Consider the following 15,721-nt stretch of genomic DNA (forward strand, 5'->3'; position numbering starts at 1 on the left):
GCTGGTATGTTTTGGATCATTGTGCTGCTACAAAACATGAGTGTGCTTTAGCTTCAGGACACAAACTGATGGATGAAAGTCTGCCTCTCTAAGATGCCCTTTTTATACCCAGTGATGTTACTGACCTGTTGCCAATTAACCGCATTAGTTGCAGTATGTTTCTCCTGCTGTCTATTTTTAGTAACACTTAATTTTTCAGTTGCTTGTTGCCCCCATTCCAACTTTTTAAGACGTGTTACTGCCAACAGAATCAAAATGAACTAATATTTTTTATAAATAGTAAAATGTCTCAGTTTAAACATTTGATATGTTTTCTATATTCTATTTTAAATAAAATATGGGTTTATGATATCTGGAAATATTTGCAGTTTGTTTTTATTTGCATTTTACAAAGAGTCTCAACTTTTCTGGACTTGCGGTTGAATACATTAGGTTTGACAGATACTTTCTCATTTGCAGCCATTAAATTTGATCAGTATTTACAATACCACTACTTGACTATACCTGAAGCTGTGCAATACCTACCCCAAAATATATTTTTCATGAACTAGTTATAATTTTGTTTTAAGATAAGTCCTTTTCTGCAAGAAGTTGTAATAATATAAGTAAAGGTTGAGAGTTTTTCACGGAACACAGAGTGAAATTTTTACATGATGTTAAACGTGTTGCGTGTTGTCGTGCACTTTTGGTCTCTTTTACACATTTAGCTCTAATTTTTTCAACCGACCAATCACAGGGGATTCATGTACTGTTGTTTCCTTCACTTCCAGAAGACCAAAAACAGTAAACTGTAGCAAAACTGCTTCTATTCTATTTTTACACACTGTTTGAAAGTAATTACACAAAGTTAGATACCCCATGTGAGCAGCTAAAATGAGGATTGCAGAAATCTATAATAGATAAATAGAGGAGGTGGGGCGGGGGGCATATGTGGGAACACACACACGCACACACACACACACACACACACACACACACTGAACACTCAGAACAGCCAAAGAAGGCCAGGACTGCAGGCACATGGCACAGCAAGTGTTGGGCGCTTTTGGGAATAGGGGAAAGCACTTCCTCATGGATAAGTGCAGCCAGAGTGCTCTTTAGTGTAGCTCTATCCATCTCTCTGACACTGGGCCCCCTGACCAGCCATCTCAGGTGGGCTTAGTGGTATTTATGGAAGCATGAGCTCTGCCCTTGCGGGGGTCACAGAAATAGGCTCAAGCTTTCTGTTTCTTGGAAAGAGCTATGCCATGTTGATTTGTATTGAATGACAGGCTTTTTTTTCTTTAAACAAAGTGAATGTTTGCAGGCAGTAGCTGGAAGCCTGAAAACATTCAGTCACTAATGCGGTATTGTCGCTTGAAAATCAGATCTTCAGCAGACATGAAGGACCTTCCTAAAATCTGATGCAAAAGATGCTACTTGAGTAATGACACCTTAACTTTGAGGACATTTTCTAATTCTTTACAAAATGCATATAATTACATGAAGTTTCATAAGATATGATGCACTTTATTGTCCAAAAGAGGAGATTTGTTTTGGGCTCAGATGCATACTACACAGATAGATACAGAAAATTTCATATGTACACAATTCAGATATACTCCCAAAAGATAAAATATACACAAAATGTAACTTAAACATGCTCAGAAGATAAGCGAGATAATTTAATTTTAGTTAAATATGTGCAAAAGGGACAGTGCCCATAACTAAATAATGTCTGAATGAATGGTCAGTCTTTGAGAGTTATCAAAAGATAATATTAAATTGAAAACTGGGAAGCACAGGTATTTGGGCAATTCTTAGAGACTGACTAACATCCTGGATCTGCTTTTGTTTTCTTTTTTAAATCCAACACTTAAAAAAACAAAACAAAAAAAAACATACCAAAGCAAAAAAGTTATCTTTTTAATGACTGAAATGCAGTACAGTAGAGTACACATCTATACGTAAACTGGGATTTTTGTCACATCTGGTCAGTGTACCGCTTCTTGTATTCTTAAGCTTACTTTTGTATTGAATCTACATAGAGTCTACACATTTAAACCATAGTGCCGGTCTCTGGCTGCATGATGCAGATGCTCGTCTCTGGATGAGTGATCTGGAATGCTCATTTCGTTGTGTGCACAATGACAATGAGTTGAATCTAACATCTAACAACATAGCCCGAGCAAGTGGCCAGCACCATTTCCAGCATTTATACTTGTGCTGGTGAGCCTCATAATCTGTAATTTAGGCACCAAAACACTAGTGGGCATGTTAGAGAAATGCATTGCTTATGTATATTTAACTGGACTGACATTAATATAAACTGATAACAGGAATAATGAAATAGAAACATAAAGAATTGGAAGGCTTCAAATATTTCAGCACCTTGGAGAGAGACAACACGCTTGAAAGCATCTGAACTATTACCACTTCCTCCCACAGTATAAAACTGAGGCCAAAATTTCAGAAGTAGATACTGCTATTTTGCACTGGTGATGTTCTGTTCTGTAACCAGTGTGTGTAGTAGTAACAGTAAGGTGGAGATGATGATACTAAGGTCATGCCTCCTGCATAGTCCAAAAGTGAGCACACACACCTTGAATTTCCTGAAGCACAGCCAGAACATTATCATCTGTGTAGGTTTTTTGACTCCACACATTTACACAGTCAGATTTCAGATTTTAAAGTCAACACTTAATTTCTGCACAAATCTAGTTTCCATCTGGATGTACATCTTCTGAAAGAGAGGGATTTTTCAATTCTGGCATGACGTGGAAAAAAGAGGATTCTTGTGACAAGCAGTTTAGAATCACTGAGATTGTTGCTGCCCTGAGAGCAGCTCTGCTGGTAAGATATGTTTGCTTTGCACCTGAGTTCTCATCCTACACATAGGGACCAACAGCATTTGCACAATTCAATTATATGAATAATTTAAAAGACAGACAATTAGAATACAAGTTTTCTCCCATCTTTATTTACTCTTCTACATGTCCTGAAAGCCTATCAAAACTCAACCATCTGACAATGCTACAAATGCCAAACCAGCTGTGAAATATGTGCTATAAAACAGAACTGTATTGACTGATTAAATTCATTTCTAGAAACTTAGTACAACTTTCTTTTGTTTACATATATTGAAGGAGCCGCAGAGCACAAATGACTTTTCACATACTAAAGTAAAGCTGTAACTTGAGCCATCTGATCAGGAGCTCTGAGGCCACTATGTATGAACATTAAGCCAAACTTTTTTAAACTATCAGGCACAAGTTGCAACCACTTTGCCATCAAAAGTTATGGGTATCAGAGTGAGACCATCGTATACATGACACCGACGACAAGTTATTCCCCCAGCAGCAGCGTTGGTGATGGCAGCAGCAAAAATTGTGATTTACTGGAGAGGTGTAAACAAAACTGCTCCATCTTTGGTTCTCTTCCACAGTGCCTCTCTTCTCTCTTCTGTCTAACCCTTGTGTCCACAATTCCTCAGAGAAAGACAAACATCGATCTGTGTTACAGCCTCAGACTATTGAGAATCTCTATGGTCTGCACACCCACATAAACATACACATATAGAAGCCTTGTTTCTTTGCCTGCAGCTTTAAGTTTCTGAACTCTGCTCCAACAGGAGCCTTGCACTATTTATGTATATTTTAAAAACAATATTGCAGATTTTCATTATAGCTGCAGTTATCTGACCTGTGTCATGAGCATATGCTGCTTGTATATTCACTGTTTTAGGGTCCACAGACAGCCGTTTGTTGCACAGTTTATTCCGGCAATGAAGTTCAAGTTGATTGAATTTAAAGTCTTTCTTTAAATCTTCTAAATTATGAGCTGGAACTGCAGCACATCTGACTTGTTCCAGCACATCCACCATACTGCGTTTCATGTTTTGTTCCTGTTCTGATAAAAGGCACTCAACACTATTGTGCAGAAACATCCCAGAAGACTTGCTTGTGTTTTGAGAAACCACATGGGCCAGGAGCAGTGAGTACCTTTGCCTGAATCTTGCCATATGGCTGCCTGTTACATTGCGGAACCTCATCAAAGTTGCTGTGATCCTTACACCTACTCACTTTTCCAACATCTTGAATGTAACTGATTGTTCACTTCTTGTCAAATACACTGCATTCCAGTCATTCACATGTACTGAAGTTAAGTCATAAAAGAGCAAATTAGACTATCCGTGCTAGATTCAAATACTCTCATGGAAAGCTCAGGTACTCACCCAGTAGAGCATAGTAAAAAGGAAACTGGGCAGCATCAGTTGAGTACTGAGGGAGCGCATACAGACCACCAGGTAGGGAATTCCACAACAAACGGTTTCTGGATACAAGGGAGTCCACACGGTCCTGGATGATCTGAATAAAAGACAGAAGTATAGCAGAAGGAGGAGATGTGAAGGGAAAGAGTAGGGAAACATGGTAAATTGTAAATTTAAATCGAAGAGAACATCAAAAATGCAAAAAAGAAATAGTAAAATAAATAGAACAAATTGAGGGGTAAAAATAGGTGGCAAGAGTGAACATAAGGTAGGACTTAACAGGAGGAAAACAAAAAAAAATGTATAAAACTATAACAACATAAATAATAATTTCCTTTTCTTTATTTTTGTTTCTTTATTTCAAGAACAAGGCTACTGGAATGTTGCTTCATTAGCTTCAACAGCGAGTCACTCTGTGCTATGTATACATACAATGTGATATAATGTCAGAATAAAACCATTTATCTCTTAAATAGGCAATTTAGAATGTTTATAATAAACCAGTTAGACCTTCTTTCATACTAAATTAAAATGTAACTGTGTTAGGTGTAAAATGTCTCAGACCACAGTGAGTACAAGTTTGGATGTTTTTTGTTTTTTTTTAAATGTCAAACTGAAAAATCTATTCTGTCACCATTGCCCCAAAACACCCACTACCTAACAGCAGACACGTACTAATATTTGAAACTAAAAACAACTATCTCTATAGTTGATGTTTCGTGTTCGGGGAAGTCTCAAGGAGAGGAACATCTTCGCAGAACGGACCCAAGACACGACGACCCATGGAGCGGCAACTCGATCCCAACATGAGCAGTCCATTAGTGATTTAGCTAATATGATCCATCCGGCTTGTTACCAAAGGTCGTGTAAGTTGATTGAATGTTGTGAGAGTGAACCAAGTCTTCCAGAAGGCCAGTTCCCATAGTACAGTATAAATAAATGTAATAATTCTATACATTAAAAAAAAAAAACACTATAAGTAAAAATAATGCACCAAGTACTATTAGCAAAATGAGCAAAATAAACTATTTAATGCACATTTTATGAGCTCATTATATAATTGTTTGTAAAATCACATAAAGTAAGTGTAATGTGCATTACTGTATGAACTGCAGTAGATGAGAAGTATAAATACTATGAAAATACTTGAAAATACCTGAAAATACTTGAAAATACCTGAAATCTGTACAGTAATGGGGATGAGAGGGCTTCTGACTCTTTGTCAGGGGGATAATCATTTAGTCTGGCTCACCAGATGTTGAAAGTAAAGAAGCTTTTGTGGGAGAGCTCACTACAGGAACAGCTGCACTTGAGTTTTCTTCTTCTCTGTTTTAATTACCTTTGTTCCCAGTTGCTGCTAGTTGGGGCAAATAATTCAGGTCAGGTCTGCCTAAAACTAGGAGACTCTAAATATGTGATGTTTTAATTTGCTTGGAACTAAAATAGAATTTTTTATACAATAAATATGTTTTATAAAGTCAACATTTGACAAGCATATGCATGACTGTGTGAATACTAATGTTAGATGTGTGTTTTATTGACTGGGAGAAGGCCTCTGATTGTGTCCCCTAGGTGGCCCTGCAAGGGATACTGCAGGATGAATGGGGCTGTTGATTCAAGCTGACTGGTTGGATACCACTAAAAAACATGGCTGGTGACCTGCACAGGGTGTACACAGGGTGTACACTGCCTCTCGCCCTATGGTAGCTGGGATAGGCTCCAGCTCCCCCATGACCCTGAAAAGGATAAGTGGAAGTGGATACATGTTTTTTTATTTAAAATTTAAAAAACATTTTAATTATATTTATTTGTATTTAAGTCAAAACAGACATAAAGTGTGTAACAACATATTCTTTTGCCTCTCTTCTTCAGACTTCAAAGCTATCTAGGGATCTATGGGGAATTACCACTTACATCCATCTCGTAATAGTCTCACACATACACACACATATATATGACCACACACCCACGTCCTTTCACCAACTGTCAGGCTCGCAGTATGTGGGATGCTACAGTCATCAACCACGCTTCATTTCACCCGTTTAGCCTGGTGGCATGCTGGCTCTGAGTTTTTAGCACATCTGGCCAGCAGTACACAGCTGTCAGTGGTCTCGTGTCTAATTTCATACCCTGCTAGCACTGGGCATTTGGTGTAGTCACCAAAGTCTTGTTTGTGCTGAGAATTCAAGAAAAAAAAAGCAGCTGCAATTTGAGAAGACTTTGTATCATTAACCTAAACCAGAAGGCAAACATAAATTATAGTTGTTTGTATAGTTGTTTGGTGATTAAAATGTCATTCTGTTTAGAGATGGGTCCTTATTCCTGGTGTTTGATAGATGGCATGAATGATGCAAACATTTTAATATACATAACATTAAAAGACCTCAAATATACAAGTGTTTAATGGCACTCCACGAGGCCTTTCATTTCATTTCATATAACATACTTTGAATTAAACATCTAATTTTTCTGCCTTATACAGGGGCGGTTCTAGGGGTGGGGCCAAAGGGGCATTGGCCCCATCTGAAATCTGATTGGCCCCCTGAAGTGCCCCTTTCCTGTCACTCATCTGTCCTTTGTCCAAGAGGAAGGATCGAATTATAGGTGGATGCAATTCCATGCCAAAACACCAGTAGTGCTAATGAGCCAAATAGGAATGTCCAGCGTGAATAAAACTTCCAGAAGAAAAAGAAGATTTGAACAATCTCGCGGAGAGAGTTTTTTTAACTGACAACCGAGACCAGTCTACAGTTTGAGGAGTTTGTTGGTAATGATAATTCATAAATCCCTTTTTACTCACAGCTGTCACATAGCGCAAGTCTGATAAACATTAAATTAAGAAGCAAAGTTAGTTAAGAGTAATGTTAACTGAGGCCCTACTTGTGTTTGGACATGAATGTTAGCATTTCACTAATTCATGTACTTCTTTGTAATTTGCATTTGTGTGTTAACTTTAACTATAATTTTTGGCAGTGATAGAGAAGACTATGAAAGGAAAGGGTCAGTCTCAGGCAGGAATTCAGCAGTTTTTGAACAAAAGCGTGAGTCTGCCAGCTGAAAATGAGCAGAGTGAGAGGAGGGAGAACACAGTAGACCAGAGGCTGGTAAAGAGCAGAGCACCTCCAGTCCCTTTTCATCAGGTCAGAAATCATTTAGGGAGAGCAACAACAGTTAATGCTGTAATGTATGAAATGTCTGATATTGTTATTTAGTGAAATGGAACATAATTTCACTGAATTCTTACACCTCATGGTTATAATATTTAGCATAACTTTAATGTAATGGCTTTAATTTTTATTGGTCCGTACATCTACCACAAAAACTTGGCCCCTCTGTGAATACTGTGGCCCTTTGATGGCCCCTTACTCAGAAAAATCCTAGATCCGCCACTGGCCTTATAAATATATAAAAGTAACTGTGCACATTTTGAAAGCAAAAATTATACATTAAATCCCTCACAAATTAAAGGTTGTACATTTAAGTATATATAGTGGCTGCTTAAAAACTGTCAGGGACTGTTAGACTTGCTTCATATTTTTTAAAGCTTTGAAATTTGACAGCCTGATTACTTTTTTGTGTAAAGCAATCAGCCAAGCTATAGAATTAAGGGCTGAAATTATTTTATTACTAATAACAGAAAATAACTGTATTAAAATGAAAGATTGGTGACTTCTGAGTCTGTTAAATGTTGTATTTGTATCCAACAGCAAGACATAAAATCACTTAAAAAACTACTTAGTTTTTATCTTTTCTGCAAATAAACCACCTACTGTATATATGTGTACTTCAAATTTATTTTGTGGAAAAAATTTAATTGCACCATTAAATTTGTTACTTTTACTTACTGCATTCAAAATGACTTTAGCGATTAAATCAGAAAACAAATAAACAACAACTATGGTCCTGCCTTTGTAATAGTATTTTTTACACACATTATAAAAATAAAGAGAAAGGTATATCTTTTTTCTGTTGAAATAAAAGGCACCAGGACACCCTAGGTCGCAGGTCAACGATCGATTTTGTAATCGTATCATCAGATATGTACTGGACACTCAGGTGAAGAGAGGAGCTGAGCTGTCAACTGATCACCACCTGGTGGTGAGGTGGATCAGGTGGCAGGGGAGAATGCTAGACAGACCCGGCGCAGCTAAAAGTATCATGAGGGTGCCCTGGGAATGCCTGGCAGAGGCCCCAGTCTGCGAGATCAACTCCCACCTCCGGCAGAACTTTGACAGCATTCTGAGGGAGGCTGAGGACATTGAGTCCGCATGGATCATGTTCCGCACCTCCATTGTTGAGGCTGCTGCTCAGAGCTGTGGCTGCAAGGTGGCTGCAAGGTCGTGGTGGTAATCCCCGAACCAGATGGTAGTCACTGGAGATGAAGGGAGCCATCAAGCTGAAGAAGAAGTCCTATTGGGTTTGGTTAGCCTGTGGGACTCTGGAGGCAGCTGACGGGTACTGGCAGGCCAAGCAGAACAGAAAAGCGGTGCTCTACTCGCACGATTTATAGTGCGGGTGGGTCGCTGCTGACTTCAACTGAGGCTATAGTCGGGCGGTGGAAGTAATACTTTGAGGACCTCCTTAATCCCACTGACATGCCTTCTGTAGTGGAAGCAGAGTCCCCCATCACTGGGGGTGAGGTCACTGAGGTGGTTAACCAACTCCTTGGTGGCAGGGCCCCTGGGGTGGACGAGATTCACCCTGAGTTTCTGAAGACTCTGGATGTTGTAGGGCTGTCTTGGTTGACACGCCTCTGCAACATCGCGTGGAGATCTGGGGCAGTGCCCTTGGACTGACAGACCGGGGTGGTGGTCCCCATCTTTAAGAAGGGTGTTGGACGTTGCCAGGGCTGCCCTTTGTCACTGATTCTGTTCATAACTTTTAAGGACAGAATTTCTAGGCGTAGCCATGTGGCGGAAGCCTCCCGCCTTGGTGGCCTCAAAATCTTGTCTCTGCTCTTTGCAGATGCGGTCCTGTTGGCTTCATCAGGTGGTGGCATCCAACTCGCAGTGGAACGGTTCGTAGTCGAGCGTGAAGCAGCTAGCATGAGAATCAGCACCTCTCAGCCGGAAAAAGGTGGAGTGCCCACTCCGACTCAGGGACGAGTTGCTGCTACAAGTGGAGGAGTTTAAGTATCTCAGGGTCTCGTACCCGAGTGATAGGAGAAGGGAACAGGAGATCGACAGACAGATAGGGGCTGCGTCTGCAGTGAGGCAGATGCTGCACCAGTCTGTCGTGGTGATCCGGGCATGTCCTACCGGCTCATTCGGAGTAGGCCCCAGGGCAGACCCAGGACACGCTGGCCTGGGAACAACTTGGGGTCTCTCCGAATGAGCTGGTGGAGGTGGCTGGGGAGAGGGAGGTCTGGGCTTCTCTGCTTAGGTTGCTGCCCCTGTGACCCGGCCCCGGATAAGCAGAAGAAGATGGTTGAAAATGGTTGGACGGATGCAATAAAAGATGATGATTATAATAATAGTGATAATGTTATTGCAGTGATGATAATTACAGTAAAATATGATCACATTAACATTCATGGTAGAGGCGATAAATTAAAACAAACTGTGGGCTTAAGAAAGATCATGACAATCACGTTGATTTTGATGTAATGATAACTATGATTCTGCTGCTGATGTTGGTGATAAAAAGGATTATTATCTTCTGTGTCTGTATTCAGAAACAACACAGACAGCAAATGGACCCTGAATAAAGGCTGTGAGGAACTGACTTAAAAGCAAAAAAAAAAAAAAAAACTAGGATGGCTTTTGCAGTACATGGCAATGAAACAAGTTTATCTTCTGTACATCAGCTGGTTAGGTCATGTAATGAGCTGGCCTATGGGTTATTAGCCTTGAAAGTGGGCATGTACACCCACTCACATACTGCAGCCTCTTAAACCTGAAGGCTGCCAGACAGCATGGATCTCCTTCACACCTGGTGCTTCACAACTGGCACTTCAACAACACCTCTTATGCTCCCACTATGTTTACATTTCAGGCATCAAAATGCCGGTTTCCAGTCTACAATGTCTCTTTTCTTTGGCAATGTTTGTCAGATTACTGTTCGCATCAGTCACCTTCTTTCCATTTGCCACAGATGTTGTTGCGGTTAAAACACAGTAAACCTAAAGGTGTCCAGGAAATGCCAGAATTAAGTTACAATACATTTAAGCAGCAGAAAAAACAGGATTATTTTAAGTCTGTGTAGATTCTCAGTCATCCAGGTCATAGTAGTCTCTGGAGCTTGAAAAAGGCGACTGGACTTCTTTTTGTTTCTTGAAGACGTTTCACCTCTCATCCGAAAGGCTTCTTCAGTTCTCAACCAAATGGTGGAGAGACCCAGGTATTTAAACCCCTGTGGGCGTAGTCCCCTGGAGGTGGTTATGACCCTCTATTGATCATGTGTGTGAACACATGTGCCCAGGTGTGAAGGGGGCGTGGGTCATATTTAATCAGTGGTTTCAGTTAAAACCAATTTAGGACTCCGCTCCATTGTTTCCTGTGGCCTATTGAGGTCACTGGAACAAAGGTGTGAATGGGGGTTGAGACGTCTGGGAAGGGAGCTCAGGACAGCACTGTAAGCGGGGGAAAGTTGGTGACGTAATCCACCTCCTCTGTTCAATGATGGTTGTTCACAGTGGACATAGATGGCTTCTTTCACTCCTCTTTCAAACCATCTGTTTTCCCTGTCCAAAATGTGGACATTGGCATCCTCAAAAGAGTGCCCTTTTTCCTTCAGATGCAGATGTACTGCTGAATCTTGTCCTGTCGAGGTGGCTCTTCTATGTTGTGCCATTCGTTTGTGAAGAGGCTGTTTGGTTTCACCAATGTAGAGGTCCGAGCACTCTTCACTGCACTGAACAGCATACACTACATCGCTGATCTTGTGTTTGGCGGGTTTGTCCTTGGGATGAACCAGTTTTTGTCTTAGGGTGTGACTTGGTTTGAAGTATACTGGGATGTCATGCTTGGAGAAAATTCTTCTGAGTTTCTCTGACAAGCCTGACACATATGGGATGACAATGTTGTTCCTCTTGTCCTTCCTATTCTCTGTAGTTTGTGTTTGGCCTTCATTCCTGTGCATCTTAGCTGATTTGATGAAGGTCCAGTTGGGGTAACCGCATGTTTTGAGGGCTTTCTTAATGTGTGTGTGTTCCTTATGCTTCCCTTCTGCCTTAGAGGGAACACTTTCCGCACGGTGTTGTAGGGTCCTGATCACCCCAAGTTTGTGTTCCAGAGGGTGGTGGGAGTCAAAGAGGAGATACTGGTCTGTGTGTGTGGGCTTCCGGTAAACTTCAATGTTGAGGCTTCCATCTTCCTCAATAAGCACCGCACAGTCCAGGAATGGTAACTTGTTATCTCTGGTGTCCTCCCTGGTAAAACGTATGTATTTATCCACTGAGTTAATGTGACGAGTGAAGGCTTCTACTTCTTGGGTTTTGATTTTGACCCAGGTGTCATCTACATATCTGTACCAGTGGCTAGGTGCCATCCCTTTGAAAGAACCAAGAGCTTTACTTTCCACTTCCTCCATGTAAAGGTTGGCTACAATGGGAGACACTGGTGAGCCAGCACTGGTGAGCCAACACAACTTCCCAGACGTCTCAACCCCCATTCACACCTTTGTTCCAGTGACCTCAATAGGCCACAGGAAACAATGGAGCGGAGTCCTAAATTGGTTTCAACTGAAACCACTGATTAAATATGACCCACGCCCCCTTCACACCTGGGCACATGTGTTCACACACATGATCAATAGAGGGTCATAACCACCTCCAGGGGACTACGCCCACAGGGGTTTAAATACCTGGGTCTCTCCACCATTTGGTTGAGAACTGAAGAAGCCTTTCGGATGAGAGGTGAAACGTCTTCAAGAAACAAAAAGAAGTCCAGTCGCCTTTTTCAAGCTCCAGAGAGGATTATTTTAAGCTGCTTCAGTAAATATTAACTGAGCATAGAGTTACTTCTGGCTGTGCAAATTTGCAGAGTATTTTAACATCTTTTGTGGTTTTGTGGTTTTCCACATTACCCTTTCATGTTTAGTTTCCACCCATTTAGGATGCCAGTTGCAAACACCTCATAAGCAGACAGTAATGGTGGCATCATCCTAAGTCAGATGACTTTCACCTGTGGCTCTTAGTTTGAGACTGATCTGTTTCTGGTTAGGGAAAGATAAAAGTTTGGGTTAAAATACATCCTTTTACAACCTGAATCACATATTCGACATCACAAGTTTTCTAGGTTAACCTTGGTGAAGAGATTTTATGCACACTTTTCACACACAGCCAGAGATCTTCTGCATGGGGTTTGATTTTCTGTTTATCACTGCTTAGAATTGATAACATAAATTCTAGATTACCATAAGGTACAGGAGAGCACCTACTTCATATATATGACACCCACAGGTCTGATGACAGTGCCAACAACCAACATTAAGGACTAACTGTTAAGATTTTAGCAACTGGTGTCAGCTGGTGCCAAATCAAAGGGGAGGGGCAGTAACTTTGAGACTTGAATAAAGGAGTTTTGCTCTGTGTCTGCTTGATGTGTAAATAAGCGACTGCTTGATAAAAACATTTCTATATAAAAATGTCTCAATGGTGAATCAGCAGCTTTCTCATATTTACCTATGGTAAAGTTTCATTGCAGAAAAAAACAGTTTTGCGAAGGAAAAAAAAAGCAATGAAAAATCAAAACGTGACCCTGATCTCAAAGCAAACTTTGAGCACGCCAAATAACCCCCAGTTACTTTGATATACCTACACTCAGTGTCTGAACGCTGCATTGCTAAGCGGACCTGTATGAATATGAAGCAGAAAACTGGTGGAAAAGAGAGGGCACATTCAGCTAACCTTCGTTGGATAGTAAAAAAAAACATAACTGACAACTAGAGGAAGATTTCTTTTAAAAGTTTGTCTTTGGGAGGTGATGCATAGCCAGGAGCAATGTATAGTATAGAACAAGATATAGCAGTTTGACTGATTAAATGCAACTCTCCTGATAAAAGTAAATCCACAACACAACTTTGCAAGTTTACCTCCAGCGTGGTTAAGACTATTTTGGCTACAGAAGAGAAGTAGGCATCCCAGAGGAACTGAGTCTGCTGGCGGAGAGCCAAGATCCTGTCACGGCCCACAGATCGGGTAATCGAGGGAACCTGCGGAAAAAATAGAGAAAGAAGACCAAAAAGTGACAGTGAGACAGATATTAGGTTAGATTTTTAAACAATGCTGAGTGAAGGATGAGAATTGGTGTGTAAACAAAAAAAAAGGTGGAGGAAGCATAAATAATTTGTGGACATGGAAAAAAGATTAAGGGAGATTTTCCCCTCAGGACTCTCCCACCACCACATCTTACTTTGCCCTTATCCCCACTGAAAATATGGCAACTAAACCACCTGCTATTCAGCTTCAGTGCTGTATTCACACCTTAGAGTTAATACACCTAAGTACATACTAGAAAGGGTTATTAAATATATATTTTAAAAAATGCAAACCATATAATTATATTTTTAACAATGTTTTCTCCATTTGTGGATTTTAGATAGATGAGTTTGATCAGTTCTCCACAACTTAAACGTATTTAGGTTTTAGTTCAGAATTACTTAAAACAGTTGCCCAACTTACCATGCATCTTACATTACCTCAACAGCTTATTAATTGCTGTTAATTTATTTTCCTGGAACAGAAATGAAAGGAAAAAACAAAGCCAAGGGCCATGTATCAACAGCCGCTGCTGATCTGCTAAGACCCCCAAGACAAGCCCACCTTCCCATTGGTCCCAGCTCACACCACCATAGAAAACATGAACAGCTGGCCTGTGAATTGCCTGAGTGGCACCTTCAGGGAGAGACAGTGAAAGGATGAAATTAAGGGAGACCATGATTCTGACCACGGAGCTAAACATCCAGATATGCCAGGGAGGCAGAACGGGATGTTCTCTTGATATTCAGCTTGAAAAACAACAAACTACCTTCCTGATGAGATCAGATATGACCTTAGTTGCCCCATTCAGCTCAACAATAAAACTGTCACGGGAACGAGTAGTCTTGCAGCCAATATTTCTAAAGAGCCTGATCAGCCCTTAAGAGATGGTGGTGTATTTGGAGCTGAGGATCTGTCTGTTTTTTGGCCCCAGTGATAAAAAAAAACTCCCTTCATTAAACATTAGAGTGCCAATTGGTTGGATTTGGCCACTGTGGTCTGAAGAAATAATGAGTGATAGTGATAATCAGTTTTCCTGAAACACTGGTCACTTTCCATGAGAAGGTTGAGGATTTTCACTCAAAGAGTCCCGAGCCACTTGGCTCTATCGCTCACGCTGTGACCAAGGAGCTTTCATCTTACAGTGATTTGTAAAGCCTAATGAGGTGGCTTCGACTGACAGTCATGCTGTCTGGAATGTTTTCAACTGATATTTGTCACTGAAATATACCAATTTCCACACGCATTATGTGTCCAATAATATATTCATCTCCCCTGCTTCAAGGGGAAATGATCCCTTCATTCATTTAAATGAGACCACTGCACTGACAGGAGTGCTGATACAGTGAGCTCCAGCAAAAAAAAGAAAAAGAAAATGAGGAATGTGAAGCAAAAACACAACACTAAACTAATACTAATACTTTTATTATGTTTCTTCCATTTCTCATTATCTTTTAACCATTTTACTTTTTGCATGATTTCTTTGACAGGTTTTGTTTTGTTTGTTGTGCTGCTGGTTTTTGCATGTTTTGTGTTGTGAAAAATGATAAATTCAATAAACTTTGTCACAAAAATTGCACCCGTTTACTGCAGAAACAGTACAACAAAACACAAAAAGGTCTCAAATTTGTCTGTAAATATTCTAAGCAACTTTGTATTGTTCTGCTGCCCAATTAGCTGTCAAACTTTTGGTGTAAGCGGGCAAATTCTTCTGCTAGGAAGGGCTGGGGGCTACATGGGGTCCTAGAGGCTGCAGGATTCATAGGATTGCAGAAGGGCCGCTTTATCACAAACTATTCGACCATGTAAACCTGAAATCTGCGAAACAGCTGACCTGTAGGATGTGCAGAAGAAGAACATTATTTAGCATCAGATCCTGACCCACACACGTGTTAATGAAGTTGCTGTTACTGTGCCACATGCTTAGAAAGCTTGTTTTCTGTGCAAATGTGTGAGGCTATAAGTACTTATTAAAGTCATTTATTTATTTTATTAGAGTTAGTTTACTAAAGTTATTTAGTTTATTAAAGTTTTTGAAGTTACATGTAAAATTCAGGCATTAAATAACACACTTCAAATCTCTCTGGCATTTTAATATGGTATATATATATGACATAGGACTCTAAAATATGTGAAAAGATGACAAAAGACACTGATTTTTTTTAATATTGTGGATCAATATCTGTATAAAGATATGATCCAAAATATGAAACACTGCAAACCTCACTGTAAACTAACTTGACCACCTGTAATGCAAGACACAACCATCTATG

At 40.3% G+C, this 15,721-nt stretch overlaps 1 protein-coding gene across 1 annotated transcript in view; it reads right to left on the reverse strand.

Moving 5' to 3' along the window:
- LOC115774118 (exostosin-1) overlaps window positions 1–15,721 on the reverse strand; it is a 287,477-nt gene that overhangs the window by 37,934 nt on the left and 233,822 nt on the right. The window contains exons 5-6 of the mRNA XM_030721203.1: window positions 13,283–13,402; window positions 4,214–4,346 (exon numbers count right to left, since the gene is read on the reverse strand). Coding sequence (XP_030577063.1) covers window positions 4,214–4,346; window positions 13,283–13,402 — 253 coding nt within the window. The remainder of the gene's footprint in view (window positions 1–4,213; window positions 4,347–13,282; window positions 13,403–15,721) is intronic.

The sequence above is a fragment of the Archocentrus centrarchus genome, chromosome 24, assembly GCF_007364275.1.
Source record: "Archocentrus centrarchus isolate MPI-CPG fArcCen1 chromosome 24, fArcCen1, whole genome shotgun sequence".
Lineage (NCBI taxonomy): Eukaryota > Metazoa > Chordata > Actinopteri > Cichliformes > Cichlidae > Archocentrus > Archocentrus centrarchus.